Source organism: Pteronotus mesoamericanus, unplaced genomic scaffold, assembly GCF_021234165.1.
Source record: "Pteronotus mesoamericanus isolate MK-2021 breed Mesoamerican mustached bat unplaced genomic scaffold, CSHL_Meso_final contig_263, whole genome shotgun sequence".
Taxonomy (NCBI): Eukaryota; Metazoa; Chordata; class Mammalia; order Chiroptera; family Mormoopidae; genus Pteronotus; species Pteronotus mesoamericanus.
Genome location: NW_026555112.1, coordinates 42178 through 57667, shown reverse-complemented (window position 1 = coordinate 57667; position 15490 = coordinate 42178). Strand labels below are relative to the sequence as shown.

Here is a 15490-nt window from a genome sequence, read left to right as displayed (position 1 = left end):
GGTCAAGTTTCCAGGGGCGGGGCTCACCCGGGTCTGGTCCAGTTAAAAGGACCCATTGCACTTCTCTAGGTGGAGTCTGAGACTGCTGGTCCCTCAGTCCCCAGGACCCTCCTCCTGTCCTCAGTCATGGCTCAGGCGGTGAGTGTGGGGACTTGGCCCCAAGGGTGAGGGCGGTGTTGGGGAGACAGCCGAGGAGAGTTGGGGGCAGATGCAGCTCTAGGTTCTACTCCTGGCGGTGTGGACTTGGGCAAACACCTTTTCTTTCCTGCCTTAGTGACCACATCTCTAAGATGGGCGTAGGCACCGTGGTCCCCCAAGGCTTTCTCTGGGTTAAGAACTGTCTGGATTCCTCCAGGGTCTGCCAGCAGTTAGCTGTACCAAGGACTGACATTCTGCAGCTCTCTGAAAAGCTTGAGGGGGAAGGCTGTGCCCAGCTGGGGCGGGGCCATTCCGGTGACTCGGGCCACAGTCCCTTCCCCCTCTCCTCCACCCCAGGGAGCCTCCTGCCCCCTCCCCCATACCCCAGTTACCAGGTCAGAGCACTAACCCTGCGCTCTAGAGAAGTTGACAGGGCCTGCGACACGCTGCCTGGGAGGGGTCTGCCTGGGTTAGTGCGTGGAGGGTGGTTCTGTCCAGGCTGGTCGGGTGGGGACGTGGCCTTTCTGCTGAGGGGGACAGAAGGAGGCAGGAATCTTCCTCAGGCCCCGAAGGAACGGGTTCAAGTTTCAGGCAGAAGGAAGGACTCACGTGCAGTTTACCTGTGCATTCAATCTTGTGGACCCAGGCAGCCACGCTGCCGATTCCGGCCGAGCCACTCTCCCTTCTGTGGAGGGGCCTGGCCCTGCACGGGGTCCCCCGCCCCTCTCTGCAGAAGGGCTGGACGGGGATAGGCCCCTTCCTCTCCAGTGGAGGGGATGACGCCTCCAATCACCCTTTCTTTGCCATCATCTCCCGCACTCAGAAGAGTCTCACTCTCTCCATCTAAAGGGCACTGTGAATCCCAAATCTCCACACTAAACCGCAAAACCTTCTCATCTTGGCTTCCAGAACCTTAGTCATGTTACACAGAGAGGAAACTGACAGGGTTGTGAGTAGGGAGTTGACCGGGACCACACAGAGAAGGAAAGGCTAGAACTTTCCCCCGGCTTTCTCAGGGCTTGGCCAGGTCAGAGGGTTCAGGAAGGGGACGACCCCACCCCCATTTCCACAGACACTGGATCCCCTAAACCACCTGGATGTGCTTTCTCTGCACAGGGCATGTGCGCCAACAACCTGAATCTCAAACCCGGGGAGTGCCTTCGAGTGCGGGGCGAGCTGGCCCCCGACGCAAAAGAGTAAGGGGGCCAAGGCGGGGAAGCGGGGCTGCAGCAGCTGAGCTCGGGGCCCCAGGGTCCTGCGGGAGATGTGGTAGCGGTAGCAGCCATGGCTGGCCAGGCCCAACTCCTCCCTGACCCTCAGGGCAAGTGGGGGGGGGGGCGGGGGGAGGGAGGGGGGCGGCACTTATTCCTGAGCAGCTGAAGCTGCATTTTCTGTATGAGTCACTTCCTCTGCGGGATCTGGATGCCCCTACAGCAATGTCGCTCTCCTCCCCTCTGGGCTGGAGCCTCTTAAACGAAACCAGCTGTGGCCCCAGGCCTCCCTCTGCTAGCCTGGGCTTCCAGGCTCTGGGTGAGCCCTGAAGCGGCCAGGGGACGTGGTCAGAGGAAAAAGGAGGGGGTGCCACGCCCTGTGCTGTCTCTCTGTCTCTCTGACGTCCCTCTTGTCTGAGTTCCCTGGTCCCTGTCTGGTTTCTTTCCTTTTTTTTTAGATTTTATTTATTGAGGGGAAGAGAGTAAGTAAGAGAGGAAGAGAAACATAAATGTGTGAGCGCCTCTCACACCACCCCCTAGTCCCCTCCTTCACACAGGACCTGGCCTGCACGCCAGGCATGTGCCTTCAACTGGGAACTGAATCGGGGAAGCTTTGGTTAGGAGGCCAGCACTCAGTCCACTGAGACATCAGCCAGGACATGGTTTCTTCACTCGCTCAACCTTTCACTCTGTTGGTCCTTCCTTCACTCATCATTCAGCTGGCCGCTCTGATTTCTCAACAGCCATGTGACTGACCTGGGACTGGTCAACTAATGGCATTGAGCCTCAGTTTGCTACTCAGGAAAGCAAAACAAGGGAGACAGGTGGTTGTGTGGAGGGTGCGAGAGGCTGGCTCTGTGTGAGGAGGAGCTGGAGGGCTGGCATTTTCAAGGAGCCACACCCTCCATGCACTATTCATTTCATTCTTTACAAATCCTCAGGGGCAAGGATTGCTGTGACCTCCACTTAGCAAAGTGTTATGATTCGTTATTTGCCCCCACATTTTTTGAGTACCTATTGCGTGTCATGCCTCAGTCTGGGCACAAGGGCTACACAGATATACAAGGCAGACTGAACCCTTGCACTCGCAGAGGTCACCATCTGGAGGGAGCCTCTGACCTTGACCAAAGGGGCTGAGACACAAGCTACTGTCTACAAGGGTATTGGCTGTCCAGTAGAGATCCTTCATGTGCAGTCCACAGTGTGCCGATGAGGAAACTGAGACCCCGAGAGGGGCAGGGACTCAGCAAGGGGGTGGCAGGGCCAAGCGCTAAAATCAGGTTTCTGCCTCCCAGCTCAGTGAGTTCTCCCAGGCACAGGCTGCACAGAATGGCTCAGACTGGTTAGGGGAGGGGCTGCAGCTGACCGAGGAGGCCTCAGCCCCTCCCACCTTTTACCCCCTAGCTTCACGCTGAACCTGGGCAAAGATGGCGAAAACCTGTGCCTGCACTTCAACCCTCGCTTCCAGCAGCACGGGGACGTCAACACCATTGTGTGCAACAGCAGGAGAGCAGGCGCCTGGGAGCAGGAGCATCGGGAGTCTGCCTTCCCCTTCCAGCCCGGAAGCGTGGTAGAGGTGGGTGGGGAGAGGGGCAGGCCGCTGGGTGGGCTGAAGCACAGCTCGGCTTAGCATCTAGAGACCTAGGTCCCACCTTTCCCTTCGTCCCTTCCACCTCCCCTCCCTCCATCACCTGCTGTGTCGTCTGCTGCCTTCCCAGCCCCATTGGCCTCACCCATGGAGAAGGGCTGTCGGGGCTACAGGAGGGAAGGGCTCGGGGAGCGCCCGTGGCTGTGGCTGCGCTGTGGCACCCACGTGGGGGAACACTGCTCACCGCCCTTCTCCGTCCCCAAGGTGTGCATCACCTTTGACAAGGCAGAGATGACCATCAAGCTGCCAGATGGACACACATTCAAGTTCCCCAACCGCCTCAACATGGAGACCGTTGATTACCTGGGAGCAGAAGGTGACATCAAGATCAAGTGTGTGTCCTTTGAATGAAGCCAGTCAACAACCCATAAGCCCTAATAAAGGCAGCTGCCTCTGAACCGGCCTCATTTGTGTGTGTGTGTGTGTGTGTGTCTGTGAGAGGGACGGTACCCCAACCCCCCAGCTCTGCCCCTTCCTTCACTTCTATTGACGTCCCTGAGGCACACCCACTGAGTGCCAGTGACATCTTCTTCCCCTGCATCTCCTGGGCCAGGAAGAGAGCTCAGTGCCCAGAAGGGCGCTTGGTCACCACTAAATGAGCCCTAGTCCCTGCCCTCAAACCGCTCCCAACCCCGAGGGCCCCAGCACACGGTAGCTGCTCCAAGGGTGCTGAAGAAACGTCACCCGGGGCAGAGGCAAGGACAGGCTGACTCATGCCATGGCGCCCGGGGCAGCACAGACACAAGAGTCACTGGGCCCCTCATTTGTTGTCATGAACCGGAAGGAGCTCGTCCCGACCCCCGACGGAGGCGCGGGGCTCCCGCGGTGTGGCCTCGTGAGCAGTAGCTGACCTGAGCCTCGGTTGTGCGTGCGCGTGAGGGGACTCGGGGCGCGTGGCCTGCCGGGAGGGTTAAGTGAGATGTGTGGAGGAGGCCACGTTTAGTTGGCGACCCGTGGGAAACACTAGACAGTGGTGTCTCCTTCCTGCCGCACTACCTCTGGAGACGTTGCTACCCCAGTGTGAAGAGGAGGACGCAGGTTCTGAGTGACGGCGTGATGCCCTGGCCTGTCCCGGACTCAGCCGAGCCTGGGGAGGGGGGCCTGGAAAATCTCACTCTGCACGACAGCCAGGCGGCGGCGGCCGGCGCACCCTGGGGAGGCCTCTCTGTCTCCAACCGTCATCTCTTCATCTGAAAATGAGGGTCATTATTCACACGTCGGCCATCTCGGGGGGAAGACTGCCACCCCAGTGGGGCCCCGAGGGAGCCCGTGTCTGTGAGAGAGCCACGGAGGGTGGGGCACGCTTGCCAGGGCTCCGGTGACCCTCTCCCAGTCGCCCGGCTCTCCTAAGCCTCCGCAGTCGCCAGCCAGAGGGAAAGCACTTCGCGGTCTGGCTGCGAGGGGCGAGGGATGCCCTCTGCCGGGCTGTGGAAAAGGGTCCGCCCCCTGCCCTTCTCTGGCCCTCAGAGTTCACCCGCATTGATTCTCCCGACACCGGCCGGACACCCACAACACACCAGAAACGGACTGCACCCAGCCCGAGGAAGGCCCGGGAAATGCAAGAACAAGACCAATGTGCATGGAAGCAGGAAACAGCTCAGATTAGACCCGTGTTTGACTCCCACTCTATCGCAGTTTGCCCTCAGACCAGTTACTCAACTCTCTGTCCCTCAGAGTCTTCCTCTGTGAAATAGCATTGATACTAGTATTGAGCCTGTGGGGTTGTTGCAAGGCTTAATTGAGATAATGTAGAGGAACCCGTGGTGCGTGGCACACAGTAAAAGCTCTGTGAATGCTGGGGTCCTTTGCCTCTTTTTTAAAAATATTTTTTAGAGAGAGAGGGGGGAGGGAGAGAGAGAAACATCGATTTGTTGAATCACTCATTTTTGCATGCCTTGGTTGATTCTTCTATGTTCTCTCAAATCAACAAAATTGCAGTATGGACATGATGTTGTCACCCACTGAGCCAACCCTGTCCAGGCTCCAGTGCCTGTCCTGAGGCTCGCTGTGTGTCACAAGTGTATCAGCCCTGACGGGTGGCTCTGCTGCTTGGGTTTCATTCCCCAAAGCAAGCGGTTGCTATGTGATTCCTGGTCAGGGCACCGGCCCACATTGCAGGCTGAGAGGTGGCTGATGGAAGTTTCTCTCTTTCTCATTTCCCTCCATTGCCCTCTGTCTACAAATAATGAAATAAAACTCTTTAAACAGAAAACAAAACAAATAAAAAAGATCATTGTATGTCGTCCCAGTACACCAGGCCCACTGAGTTCTTTCCTTGACTCAGCAGAGAAACCGGCTCCCGTGTGACCCTGGTCAGGCTGCCAGCCTCGCTGGGTGGTGGCTCCATTGTCAAATGAGGGAGCGGCACCTGGCGTCCCTCCCCGCTCTGACTTCCACGACTCCTGGCTCTGGTCACCGCACCTCCTGCTCCCCCCGGGCCCAGCGGGTTGGCAGGGGGTGTGCACGGTGTCCCAGGGGCCCAGCAGCCACCTCCAGCTCTGCCAGCCGGAGGCGGCCCACCCTCACCAGGGCAGGGCAGGCTGGCGGGGGCCGCCCTGCTGGGCAGCTGTCTGGGCGAGCTGAGCCCCTCTCCCGCAGCCAGCAGGGCAGGCCCTCAGGGCGGAGGAAGTCCAGAGCAGGGAGGGGAGGCCGGGAAGAGGGGCTTGGCCTGGGCCGGAGCAGGAGAGAGAATGGCGTGGGCCCTCACGCACCCCTCCCGTCATCCCCCAGCCAGCCGGTGACTGGGTGACGTTCCCTTCGCAGGCCTGGAAGCGAGTTCCGAGGCATCGAGGACGGCTCCAGTCACAGCCAGGCAGCCCCACACCAGGCCGTGCCTCGCTTTCCCGGGTTCTAACATCAGCGTCAGGGCTCAGAGCAGCTTCCCTGTGCGGCTCAGCCCAGTCATTAGACAAGAAGAGGTGAGGGGAAGCTGGAACAAAATCACGTATGATGCGCGGCGCCGGGCAGAGGGCCTGGCAGATAAATGGGCGCTGCCACACAGTGCACCCTGACCCACACCGTCCTGTTAGAGGGGACACTGGCATCTGCAGAGACCCCCTGCCTCAGCCTCGGCAGGGTGGCACTGAGGGGGACGAGGAGGGCGTGGAGGGCCTCGTAGGCCTCTTGACCTCAGGAGGGGAAACAGCCTGGGAAAGGAAGCAAAGACCTTCTGAGACCTGAGGGGAACAAAAGCTACTGAGCTGAGAACTCCACCCAGTACCGACCTGGAGCAGGAGAGCAGGGTTTCCCCTCTCCGGTACGCGGATGCGGAGACCGAGGCAAGCCGAGAGAAGGGACTTGCCAGGGTGCCTTTCGGAGGGCACGGCAGGGCTCACGCTGACACCCAGTCGGCCCGCTCCAAAGCGGCCCCTCCCGGCTCCTAGTCCCCCTGCCACACGCGTCTCGCTGAGACCTCGGCTGGCCAGAGGCTGACAAGGGCTGAAGCAGCCCCTTGTCCAGCACAAACCCTCCCTGGTGCCGGCCATGCCTCCCCGGCGGGGGACGGATGGAGAGGCAGTGCCCAGGCCCCGAGACCTAACCACGCGGCTGGAAGAGCCACCAGGCCCCCCGGGGGCAGGCAGGCCAGGACTGGGCCTGAAGCGCCTCTGTCCTGGGTTAGGGCTCCTGCTGGAGGGCCCTGGTTCCTTGACCAGGCACACAGGGTACCAGTGCCCTTGGAGGGGAAGCCCAGCAGAGAGGCGGCGCCTCTGGGCCCCCACCCCGCCCAGGTGGAGGTTCCAGAAGGCCCTGCAGGAAACGGTGCAGCTGCTGTGGCCGGTGTCTGAGCCGCCCGCTTAGCCTGCCGCGAGGGGCACGGGGCTCTCCGTGGGCGTGGCCCGGCCTCCTCTCCGGGCCCTGCCACCCCGAGTATTCCCCGGTCCTCCTGTGCCAGCGTGGGCTTCAGTCATCTGGAGCCAGGTGACCTGTGCGGACTGGGGAGGCACCGGCCGGACAGTGGGCCTGGCGAGCTGGCCTGACCTGCTGACGGAGGACGCTCCTGCTCCACATCTTTCCCCTTTGCTGCTGCCCATTTCAGGAGGAAGCCCGCGATGTGGACACGCAGGGCCATGGACAACTTCTTGCAGCCTCCGCCCTTGCCAGTGCTCCCCACCCCCTCCTCTCCCCCTGGATCTCGGTCTAAGGGAGCAGCCCTCCACCTCACTCCCACCCTGCCCCCCGCCGCCCCGCTGCTACAGTGACCTCCCCTGAAGCCCAAAGCTGGCCTCATACTCACCTTCCGGGTCACCTTCTGTGGTCCCCAGCACCCGCAGATGAAACACGTCCAAGCCCCTCCACGAGGCCTTTCGTGGTCCCTGCCGGCCTCCGGCCTCACGCCCCGTTTCCCCGCAACACACCCCCTACCCCGCCGTGCCCTGACGCTCGCTCTTCCCCGGGTCTGGGCTTCCTCACTCCAGACCTCCTGCTCAGGCTGGAAGGCCGGCCCTGCTTCTTCGCCCATCCTTCAAGACCCACCTTCAGCCCTGCCGGTGTGGCTCAGTCGACTGAGCACCGGCCTGCAAACCAAAGGCCGCCAGTTGGATTCCCATCGGGGCACATGCCTGGCTGTGGGCCAGGTCCCCAGTTGGGGGCGCTGTGAGAGGAAACCGATCACTGTGTCTCGCACACATGGATGCTTCTCTCCCACTCTTTCTCCCTCCCTTCCTCGCTCTCTAGAAGTCAGGAAATTACATCTTTTCTAGAAAACTTAGCAAGACTCACCATCACATTCCGGGCAGCGTCCGCCCCACCGTGGAGCTTGCCCGTGACTCCCCTGAGAGCCGGCGCCATGCTACTCCGCCCTGAGGTCATGGTCAGAGTCTGCCCGAACCGTGGGCTGCCTGGGAGCAGGGCCTGGGAAGCTTGCCTCATTGAATCCTCCAGACCAGCTCAGGGCCAGGCCCATTGTGGCTGTTCACTAAAATATCTGCTAAACAAATGGGGAAAGGCGAGGCTCTGCCTGGCCTCGGAGGGAGGGATGCGAGGAGAGCAGACGGGGGTGCACAGAGCAGGAAACCTCACCCCTCAGGGCCTGGCTCAGCCTGGCCCCTCCCGTGCCTACCCTTCCCAGACAGGCCAGAGGCTGTCCAGCAGGGAGTCTTGGAAGACCCCATCAGGCCCCCCACTGGGGCCGAGGCCTGAGCCCTGAACCATGGCAGCAGCCTCAGACTTGGCGCCCGGCCCATCCTCTCTTTGCCCTTAGTGAGAAGCATGCGCAGCTGCCAGTTGTGCTTTCCGTTGAGGCCTTGGTGGGGCCGGGGCTTTGTGGTTGGTGGCCCCGGGCCCTCTGCATAGGCCCACAGAGGGACTCACTCCGGGGCCCTGTCAGGGCGCAGCTTCAGAACCCCAGCTCTAATTCCCAGGAGGGCCCTCACCCCCTCGACGGTCTTCCCTGGGCCCGTGCTGAGCTCAGCCTTCTGACCCTAAGTCCCTTCCTACCGACTCGTGGGCCTAGCTAACGTTCCAACTCTTTTCCATTGGTTTTACCAGTCCCAGCCACAGCTCAAGGGTTATTTTTTCTTTTTTCTTTTCTTTTTTTTTTTTATTTTAAGAGGGTGTAAGAGGGATGGAGGAGAATGAGAGAGGGAGCCAGGAACCTGGGGGAGAGGCTACGAAGCAATGGAACAGGGGTCACTAATCTATTGGTCAGTTCAACCCCAGAGCTGCCTCCAGAATTCCATTGACTCCGCCTCCAGCCCTGTCCTGACTTACAATTGGTCTAGCTTCCAGGGGCGGGTCTCTCCTTGGTCTGGTCCTGTTTAAAGGACCTATTGCTCTTCTCTCAGGTGGAATCTTCAGACAGTTGGTCACTCAGTCCACACGACCCTCCTGTCCTAAGCCATGGCTCAGGCGGTGAGTGTGGGGACCCAGCCCCAAGGCTCTGGGTGGCGTAGAGGGTGACAGGCGAGTAGAGTGGGGGACAGATGCAGCTCTAGGTTCTACTCCTGGCGGTGTAGACTTGGGCAAGCATCTTCTCTCTCCTGGGCCTTAGTGACCACATCTCTAAGATGGGCGTAGGCACCGTGGTCCCCCAAGGCTTTCTCTGGGTTAAGAACTGTCTGGATTCCTCCAGGGTCTGCCAGCAGTTAGCTGTACCAAGGACTGACATTCTGCAGCTTTCTGAAAAGCTTGAGGGGGGAAGGCTGTGCCCAGCTGGGGCGGGGCCATTCCGGTGACTCGGGCCACAGTCCCTTCCCTCTCTCCTCCACCCCAGGGAGCCTCCTGCCCCCTCCCCCATACTGCTGTCCCCAGTCACCGGGCCTGGCACTCACCCTGTGCTCTGGAGAGCTGTGGAACCTGCCAGGGCCTGAGACAGCCTGCCTGGGAGGGGTCTGCCTGGGTTAGTGCGTGGAGGGTGGTTCTGTCCAGGCTGGTCGGGTGGGGACGTGGCCTTTCTGCTGAGGGGGACAGAAGGAGGCAGGAATCTTCCTCAGGCCCCGAAGGAACGGGTTCAAGTTTCAGGCAGAAGGAAGGACTCACGTGCAGTTTACCTGTGCATTCAATCTTGTGGACCCAGGCAGCCACGCTGCCGATTCCGGCCGAGGCCACTCTCCCTTCTGTGGAGGGGCCTGGCCCTGCACGGGGTCCCCCGCCCCTCTCTGCAGAAGGGCTGGACGGGGATAGGCCCCTTCCTCTCCAGCAGAGGGGATGATGCCTCCATTCACCCTTTTTTTGCCACCATCTCCCTCACTCACAAGGAGTTTCTTTCTCTCCATCCATTACCTGGGGTAACAGGGCACTCTGAATCCCAGATCTCCAAGCCGAACCACGAAAACTTCTAATCTTGGCTTCTGGAACCTCAGTCATGTTACAGAGGGGAAACTGACAGGGTTGTGAGTAGGGACTTGACTGGGACCACACAGAGAAGGAAAGGCTAGAACTTTCCCCCGGGTTCCCCAGGGCTTGTCCAGGTCAGAGGTTCCAGGGTGGGGGCGACCACCCCCACTACCACGTCACTGCCTTCTCTAAACTGCCTCATTGTTCTTTGTCTGCACAGGGAATGTTCGTCAGCAACATGAATCTCAAACTCAGGGAGCTCCTTCGAGTGCAGGTCGAGGTGGCTCCCGATGCTAAAGGGTAAGGGTCCATAGCGGGTGGCAGGCTACAGCGGCTGGCTCAGGGCCCTAGGGTCCTGGCGGAGGTCCAGTAGTGGCATGGCTGGCCAGGCTCCATTCCTCCCTGACCTCCCTCCTGCAGGTGGCAGGGCTTATTCCAGGGGCCACCAAAGCTGTGTTTTCTGCAGGAGCCACTTCCTCCCAGGGACCTGGATGCCTCTACACCATTGTCACTCCCTTCTCCTCCCATCCCTGCTGGAGCCTCTGAAACTAAACCAGCTGTGGTCCCAAGCCTACCTCGGCAGTCCCTCACTTTCCCGCTCTGGGCAGTCCCTGAGGTGCCAGGGGAGTGGGGATGAGGAATGGGAGGGGACATCTCACCCTGTGATGTCTCTCTAAGGCCTCTTCTCTGAGATCCCTGTCTGGTTTCTTTCTTTTCTTTTAAGGTTTTATTTATTGACGAGAAGAGAGGGATTAAGAGAGGGAGAGAAACATCAATGTGTGGTTGCTTCTCCCATGCACCCCACTGGGGACCTGGCCTGCAACCCAGGCCTGTGCCCTCAACTGAATCGGGGAAGCTTTGGTTAGGAGGCCGGCACTCAGTCCACTGAGACACCAGCCAGGACATGGTTTCTTCACTCGCTCAACCTTTCACTCCGTTGGTCCTTCCTTCACTCATCATTCAGCTGGCCGCTCTGATTTCTCAACAGCCATGTGACTGACCTGGGACTGGTCAACCAATGGCATTGACCTCAGTTTGCTACTCAGGAAAGCAAAACAAGGGAGACAGGTGGTTGTGTGGAGGGTGCGAGAGGCTGGCTCTGTGTGAGGAGGAGCTGGAGGGCTGGCATTTTCAAGGAGCCACACCCTCCATGCACTATTCATTTCATTCTTTACAAATCCTCAGGGGCAAGGATTGCTGTGACCTCCACTTAGCAAAGTGTTATGATTCGTTATTTGCCCCCACATTTTTTGAGTACCTATTGCGTGTCATGCCTCAGTCTGGGCACAAGGGCTACACAGATATACAAGGCAGACTGAACCCTTGCACTCGCAGAGGTCACCATCTGGAGGAAGCCTCTGACCTTGACCAAAGGGGCTGAGACACAAGCTACTGTCTACAAGGGTATTGGCTGTCCAGTAGAGATCCTTCATGTGCAGTCCACAGTGTGCCGATGAGGAAACTGAGACCCCGAGAGGGGCAGGGACACAGCAAGGGGGTGGCAGGGCCAAGCGCTAAAATCAGGTTTCTGCCTCCCAGCTCAGTGAGTTCTCCCAGGCACAGGCTGCACAGAATGGCTCAGACCGGTTAGGGGAGGGGCTGCAGCTGACCGAGGAGGCCTCAGCCCCTCCCACCTGGTACCCCCCAGCTTCAGGTTGAACCTGGGCAAAGATGTCGACAACCTGTGCCTGCACTTCAACCCTCGCTTCCAGCAGCACGGGGACGTCAACACCATTGTGTGCAACTCGAAGAAAGCAGGGGTGTGGGACCGGGAACATCGGGAGTCTGCCTTCCCCTTCCAGCTTGGAAGTGTGGTAGAGGTGAGGGGGAAAACGTGAAGAGCGCTGGGTGGTCTGGAGCAGAGCTGGGCTTAGCATCTAGAGACCTAGGTCCCACCTTTCCCTTCGTCCCTTCCACCTCCCCTCCCTCCATCACCTGTTGTGTCTTCTCCTTCCCAGCCCCATTCGCCTCACCCATGAGGAAGGGCTGTCGGAGCTACAGGAGGGAAGGGCTCGGGAGGGCCCGTGGCTGTGGCTGCGCTGCGGCTCCCACGTGGGGGAACACTGCTCACCGCCCTTCTCCGTCCCCAAGGTGTGCATCGCCTTCGACAAGGCAGAGATGACCATCAAGCTGCCAGATGGACACACATTCAAGTTCCCCAACCGCCTCAACATGGAGACCATCGATTACATGGCAATAGATGGTGACATCAAGATCAAGTCTGTGTCCTTTGAATGAAGCCAGTCAACAACCCATAAGCCCTAATAAAGGCAGCTGCCTCTGAACCAGCCTCATTTGTGTGTGTGTGTGTGTCTGTGAGAGGGACGGTGCCCCAACCCCCCAGCTCTGCCCCTTCCTTCACTTCTATTGACGTCCCTGAGGCACACCCACTGAGTGCCAGTGACATCTTCTTCCCCTGCATCTCCTGGGCCAGGAAGAGAGCTCAGTGCCCAGGAGGGCGCTTGGTCACCACTAAATGAGCCCTAGTCCCTGCCCTCAAACCGCTCCCAACCCGGAGGGCCCCAGCACACGGTAGCTGCTCCAAGGGTGCTGAACAAACGTCACCCGGGGCAGAGGCAAGAACAGGCTGACTCATGCCATGGCGCCCGGGGCAGCACAGACACAAGAGTCACTGGGCCCCTCATTTGTTGTCATGAACCGGAAGGAGCTCGTCCCGACCCCCGACGGAGGCGCGGGGCTCCCGCGGTGTGGCCTCGTGAGCAGTAGCTGACCTGAGCCTCGGTTGTGCGTGCGCGTGAGGGGACTCGGGGCGCGTGGCCTGCCGTGAGGGTTAAGTGAGATGTGTGGAGGAGGCCACGTTTAGTTGGCGACCCGTGGGAAGCACTAGACAGTGGTGTCTCCTTCCTGCCGCACTACCTCTGGAGACGTTGCTACCCCAGTGTGAAGAGGAGGACGCAGGTTCTGAGTGACGGCGTGATGCCCTGGCCTGTCCCGGACTCAGCCGAGCCTGGGGAGGGGGGCCTGGAAAATCTCACTCTGCACGACAGCCAGGCGGCGGCGGCCGGCGCACCCTGGGGAGGCCTCTCTGTCTCCAACCGTCATCTCTTCATCTGAAAATGAGGGTCATTATTCACACGTCGGCCATCTCGGGGGGAAGACTGCCCCCCGAGGGAGCCCGTGTCTGTGAGAGAGCCACGGAGGGTGGGGCACGCTTGCCAGGGCTCCGGTGACCCTCTCCCAGTCGCCCGGCTCTCCTAAGCCTCCGCAGCCGCCAGCCAGAGGGAAAGAGCTTTGCGGTCTGGCTGCGAGGGGCGAGGGATGCCCTCTGCCGGGCTGTGGAAAAGGGTCCGCCCCCTGCCCTTCTCTGGCCCTCAGAGTTCGCCCGCATTGATTCTCCCGACACCGGCCGGACACCCACAACACACCAGAAACGGACTGCACCCAGCCCGAGGAAGGCCCGGGAAATGCAAGAACAAGACCAATGTGCATGGAGGCAGGAAACAGCTCAGATTAGACCCATGTTTGACTCCCACTCTATCGCGGTTTGCCCTCAGACCAGTTACTCAACCTCTCTGACCCTCAGTTTCTTCACATATGAATTTGCATCAATGCTGGTATCGATCCTGTGGGGTTGTTGCAAGGCTCAACTGAAATAATGCAGAAGAACCCGTGGTGCATGCCACACAGTAAGGGCTCTGTGAATGCTGGGGTCCTTTGCCCCTTATTTTTAAACTTGATTTTAGAGAGGGTGGGGGCGGGGAACAGAGAGAGAGAAACATTGATTTGTTGTTTACTTATGTATGAATGCTTTGCTTGATTCTTATATGTGACCTCAAACCGACAAATTTGCAGTATTGGGACGATGCTGGAAACAACGGAGCCTGCCCACCCAGGGCTCCTGCGCCTCTTTTAAGACTCACTGTGTATCAGGAGTGTATGAGCCCTGACTGGTGTGGCTCAGTTGGTTGTGATTCATTCCCTTAAACAAGTGGTCACAGTTTGCGTCCTGGTCAGGGCTTATGCCCACCTTGCAGGCTGTGAGAGCCAGCGCGTGGATGTTTTTCTCCCTCTCATTCTTCCTACCTTCCCCTCTCTCTAAACATAAAGGTCTAAACTTGACCTTCACGGTTCAGTATGTTGGAGATCACCCGAAAAAGTGAAAGATCACTGGTTCAATTCTGCATCAGGGCATATGCCTGGGTTATGGGCCACGTCACCAGTTGAGCGCTTTTGAGAAGCTACCGATTGATGTTTTTCTCCACCTCTTTCTCCCTCCCTTACCCTCTCTCTGAAAATAAATAAAATCTTTATAAAAAGATAAGTAAATTAAATCTTTTTTTAAAAGCCTATGAAATTACTGTCATTGACACACGCTGTTCTCATAAAAATAAATAAATAAAATAAAAGTCCTATAAAACTAAGTCCAGAGAATTTAAATAGCACCCTGCCCTTAGCTCCACCCTCAGCACTTGCTCTTCTTGCCTGTATGACCTCGGGCAAGTGACCACACCTCTCCAAGCCTCAGTAGAATAGGGCTCATACCTAAAAAAAAAATGATTGTGTAAAAAGCTAAATAAATAGGAAAATTCATTTTGCTCATCACCTTTATGAGTTTGATTAAGAGAATGTGTCATCTCTTGCTGTGTCTGGCACACAGTAGGTGCTCAAGACACATAAAAATTTCAAAAAAATGTCAGAAAGGGTATTTGGTGTTATAGACCTTGAGGTGTAGTAAAGGGCTCTCAGGCTTTTGAAGTCTCGGCGAGGTTGCCAGTTCCTTGTGTCCTTTCCTGGGGCAAGGGGACCTGAAACTCCCAAGGAAAAGTCTGGAACAAAAGCTCCTGCCAGAGGTGGCGGATTCAGTCTGCATGGGGAGCTTGGCAGGCGAGGCCTTTCCAAGCACCGCACGGGCTGGCAGCTAGAGCTGGGTTGGCTGCAAGAGCCAACTACACAGAGTTCCCCACACAAGGTCCCACACGAGCAGCTGTCTCCTTATGCGGTCCGTCTGCCTCTGCACCAGACCGGAAGCTCCAAAGGGCAGAACCACTCCACATCTGGGGCAGCAGTCGGGGAGTGGGTCTGTGCACCACTTACTAACTGGGTGCCTTTGGTCATGTCACTTTCCCTCTCTGAACCTCTGATTCCTCACCTGTATAAGGAGACGAAGCAGCACCAACCTCATAAAGAGACTGTGAGGACTGAGATAATCCACGAGTGACCCTGAGAACATCCTTCAGCACAGTGGGAGACTGAACGACCGAACCATGGAGAGGGAAGAAGCCTGCGAAGGTTTATATTTTATCAAGTCCAGCAGCAGACCCATCACTTTCCATCTACAGCCAGTCTGGGTCAGGGTGGAGCCTGGGAAACAGCAGGCAGCAGCCCTGAGGCCCGGTACCTGCGGCTCACAGGAGGCAGCCCAGCTGCAGAAGGCAGCTCTCTAGGCATCTCTGGGTCGAGGACATCATTGCAGTCAGGGCAATGCTTCTACACAGAGGGAGGATGGCAAGGGGGACAGCAGGGCACGACCGCCAGGCAACAGGGGGTCAAAGGGGCAATTGTTAATCACCCTGAAGCCCCACCATTCAGGTCAGCCCCGCTGTGTCCTGAATTTAAGGACAGCTTCCTCTCAGCACCGACATGGAATCCCCCAGGCAGAGGGCCCTTGCTGAACGGGTATAACATTCATGAACAGATGCACCTACTACGTGCCTAGCTCCTTTCAAAACTCAGGGTCTACATCTTGTTTATTTATTTT

General features: G+C 58.4%; 2 protein-coding genes across 2 annotated transcripts; both read left to right on the top strand.

Moving 5' to 3' along the window:
- Positions 1–52: 52 nt before the first annotated feature.
- On the top strand, positions 53–3394 carry LOC129071244 (galectin-1-like). Its single transcript, XM_054574415.1, has 4 exons — positions 53–138; positions 1255–1334; positions 2754–2925; positions 3202–3394. The coding sequence occupies exons 1-4, from the start codon at positions 127–129 to the stop codon at positions 3346–3348; spliced, it is 411 nt and encodes a 136-aa protein (XP_054430390.1). The 5' UTR covers positions 53–126; the 3' UTR covers positions 3349–3394.
- Positions 3395–8835: 5441 nt separating this feature from the next.
- On the top strand, positions 8836–12009 carry LOC129071294 (galectin-1-like). The gene is made up of 5 exons (XM_054574490.1): positions 8836–8847; positions 9247–9334; positions 9906–10071; positions 11420–11591; positions 11863–12009. Exons 1-5 carry the CDS (start codon positions 8836–8838, stop codon positions 12007–12009), a joined length of 585 nt encoding a protein of 194 aa, XP_054430465.1.
- The last annotated feature ends 3481 nt before the right edge of the window (positions 12010–15490 follow it).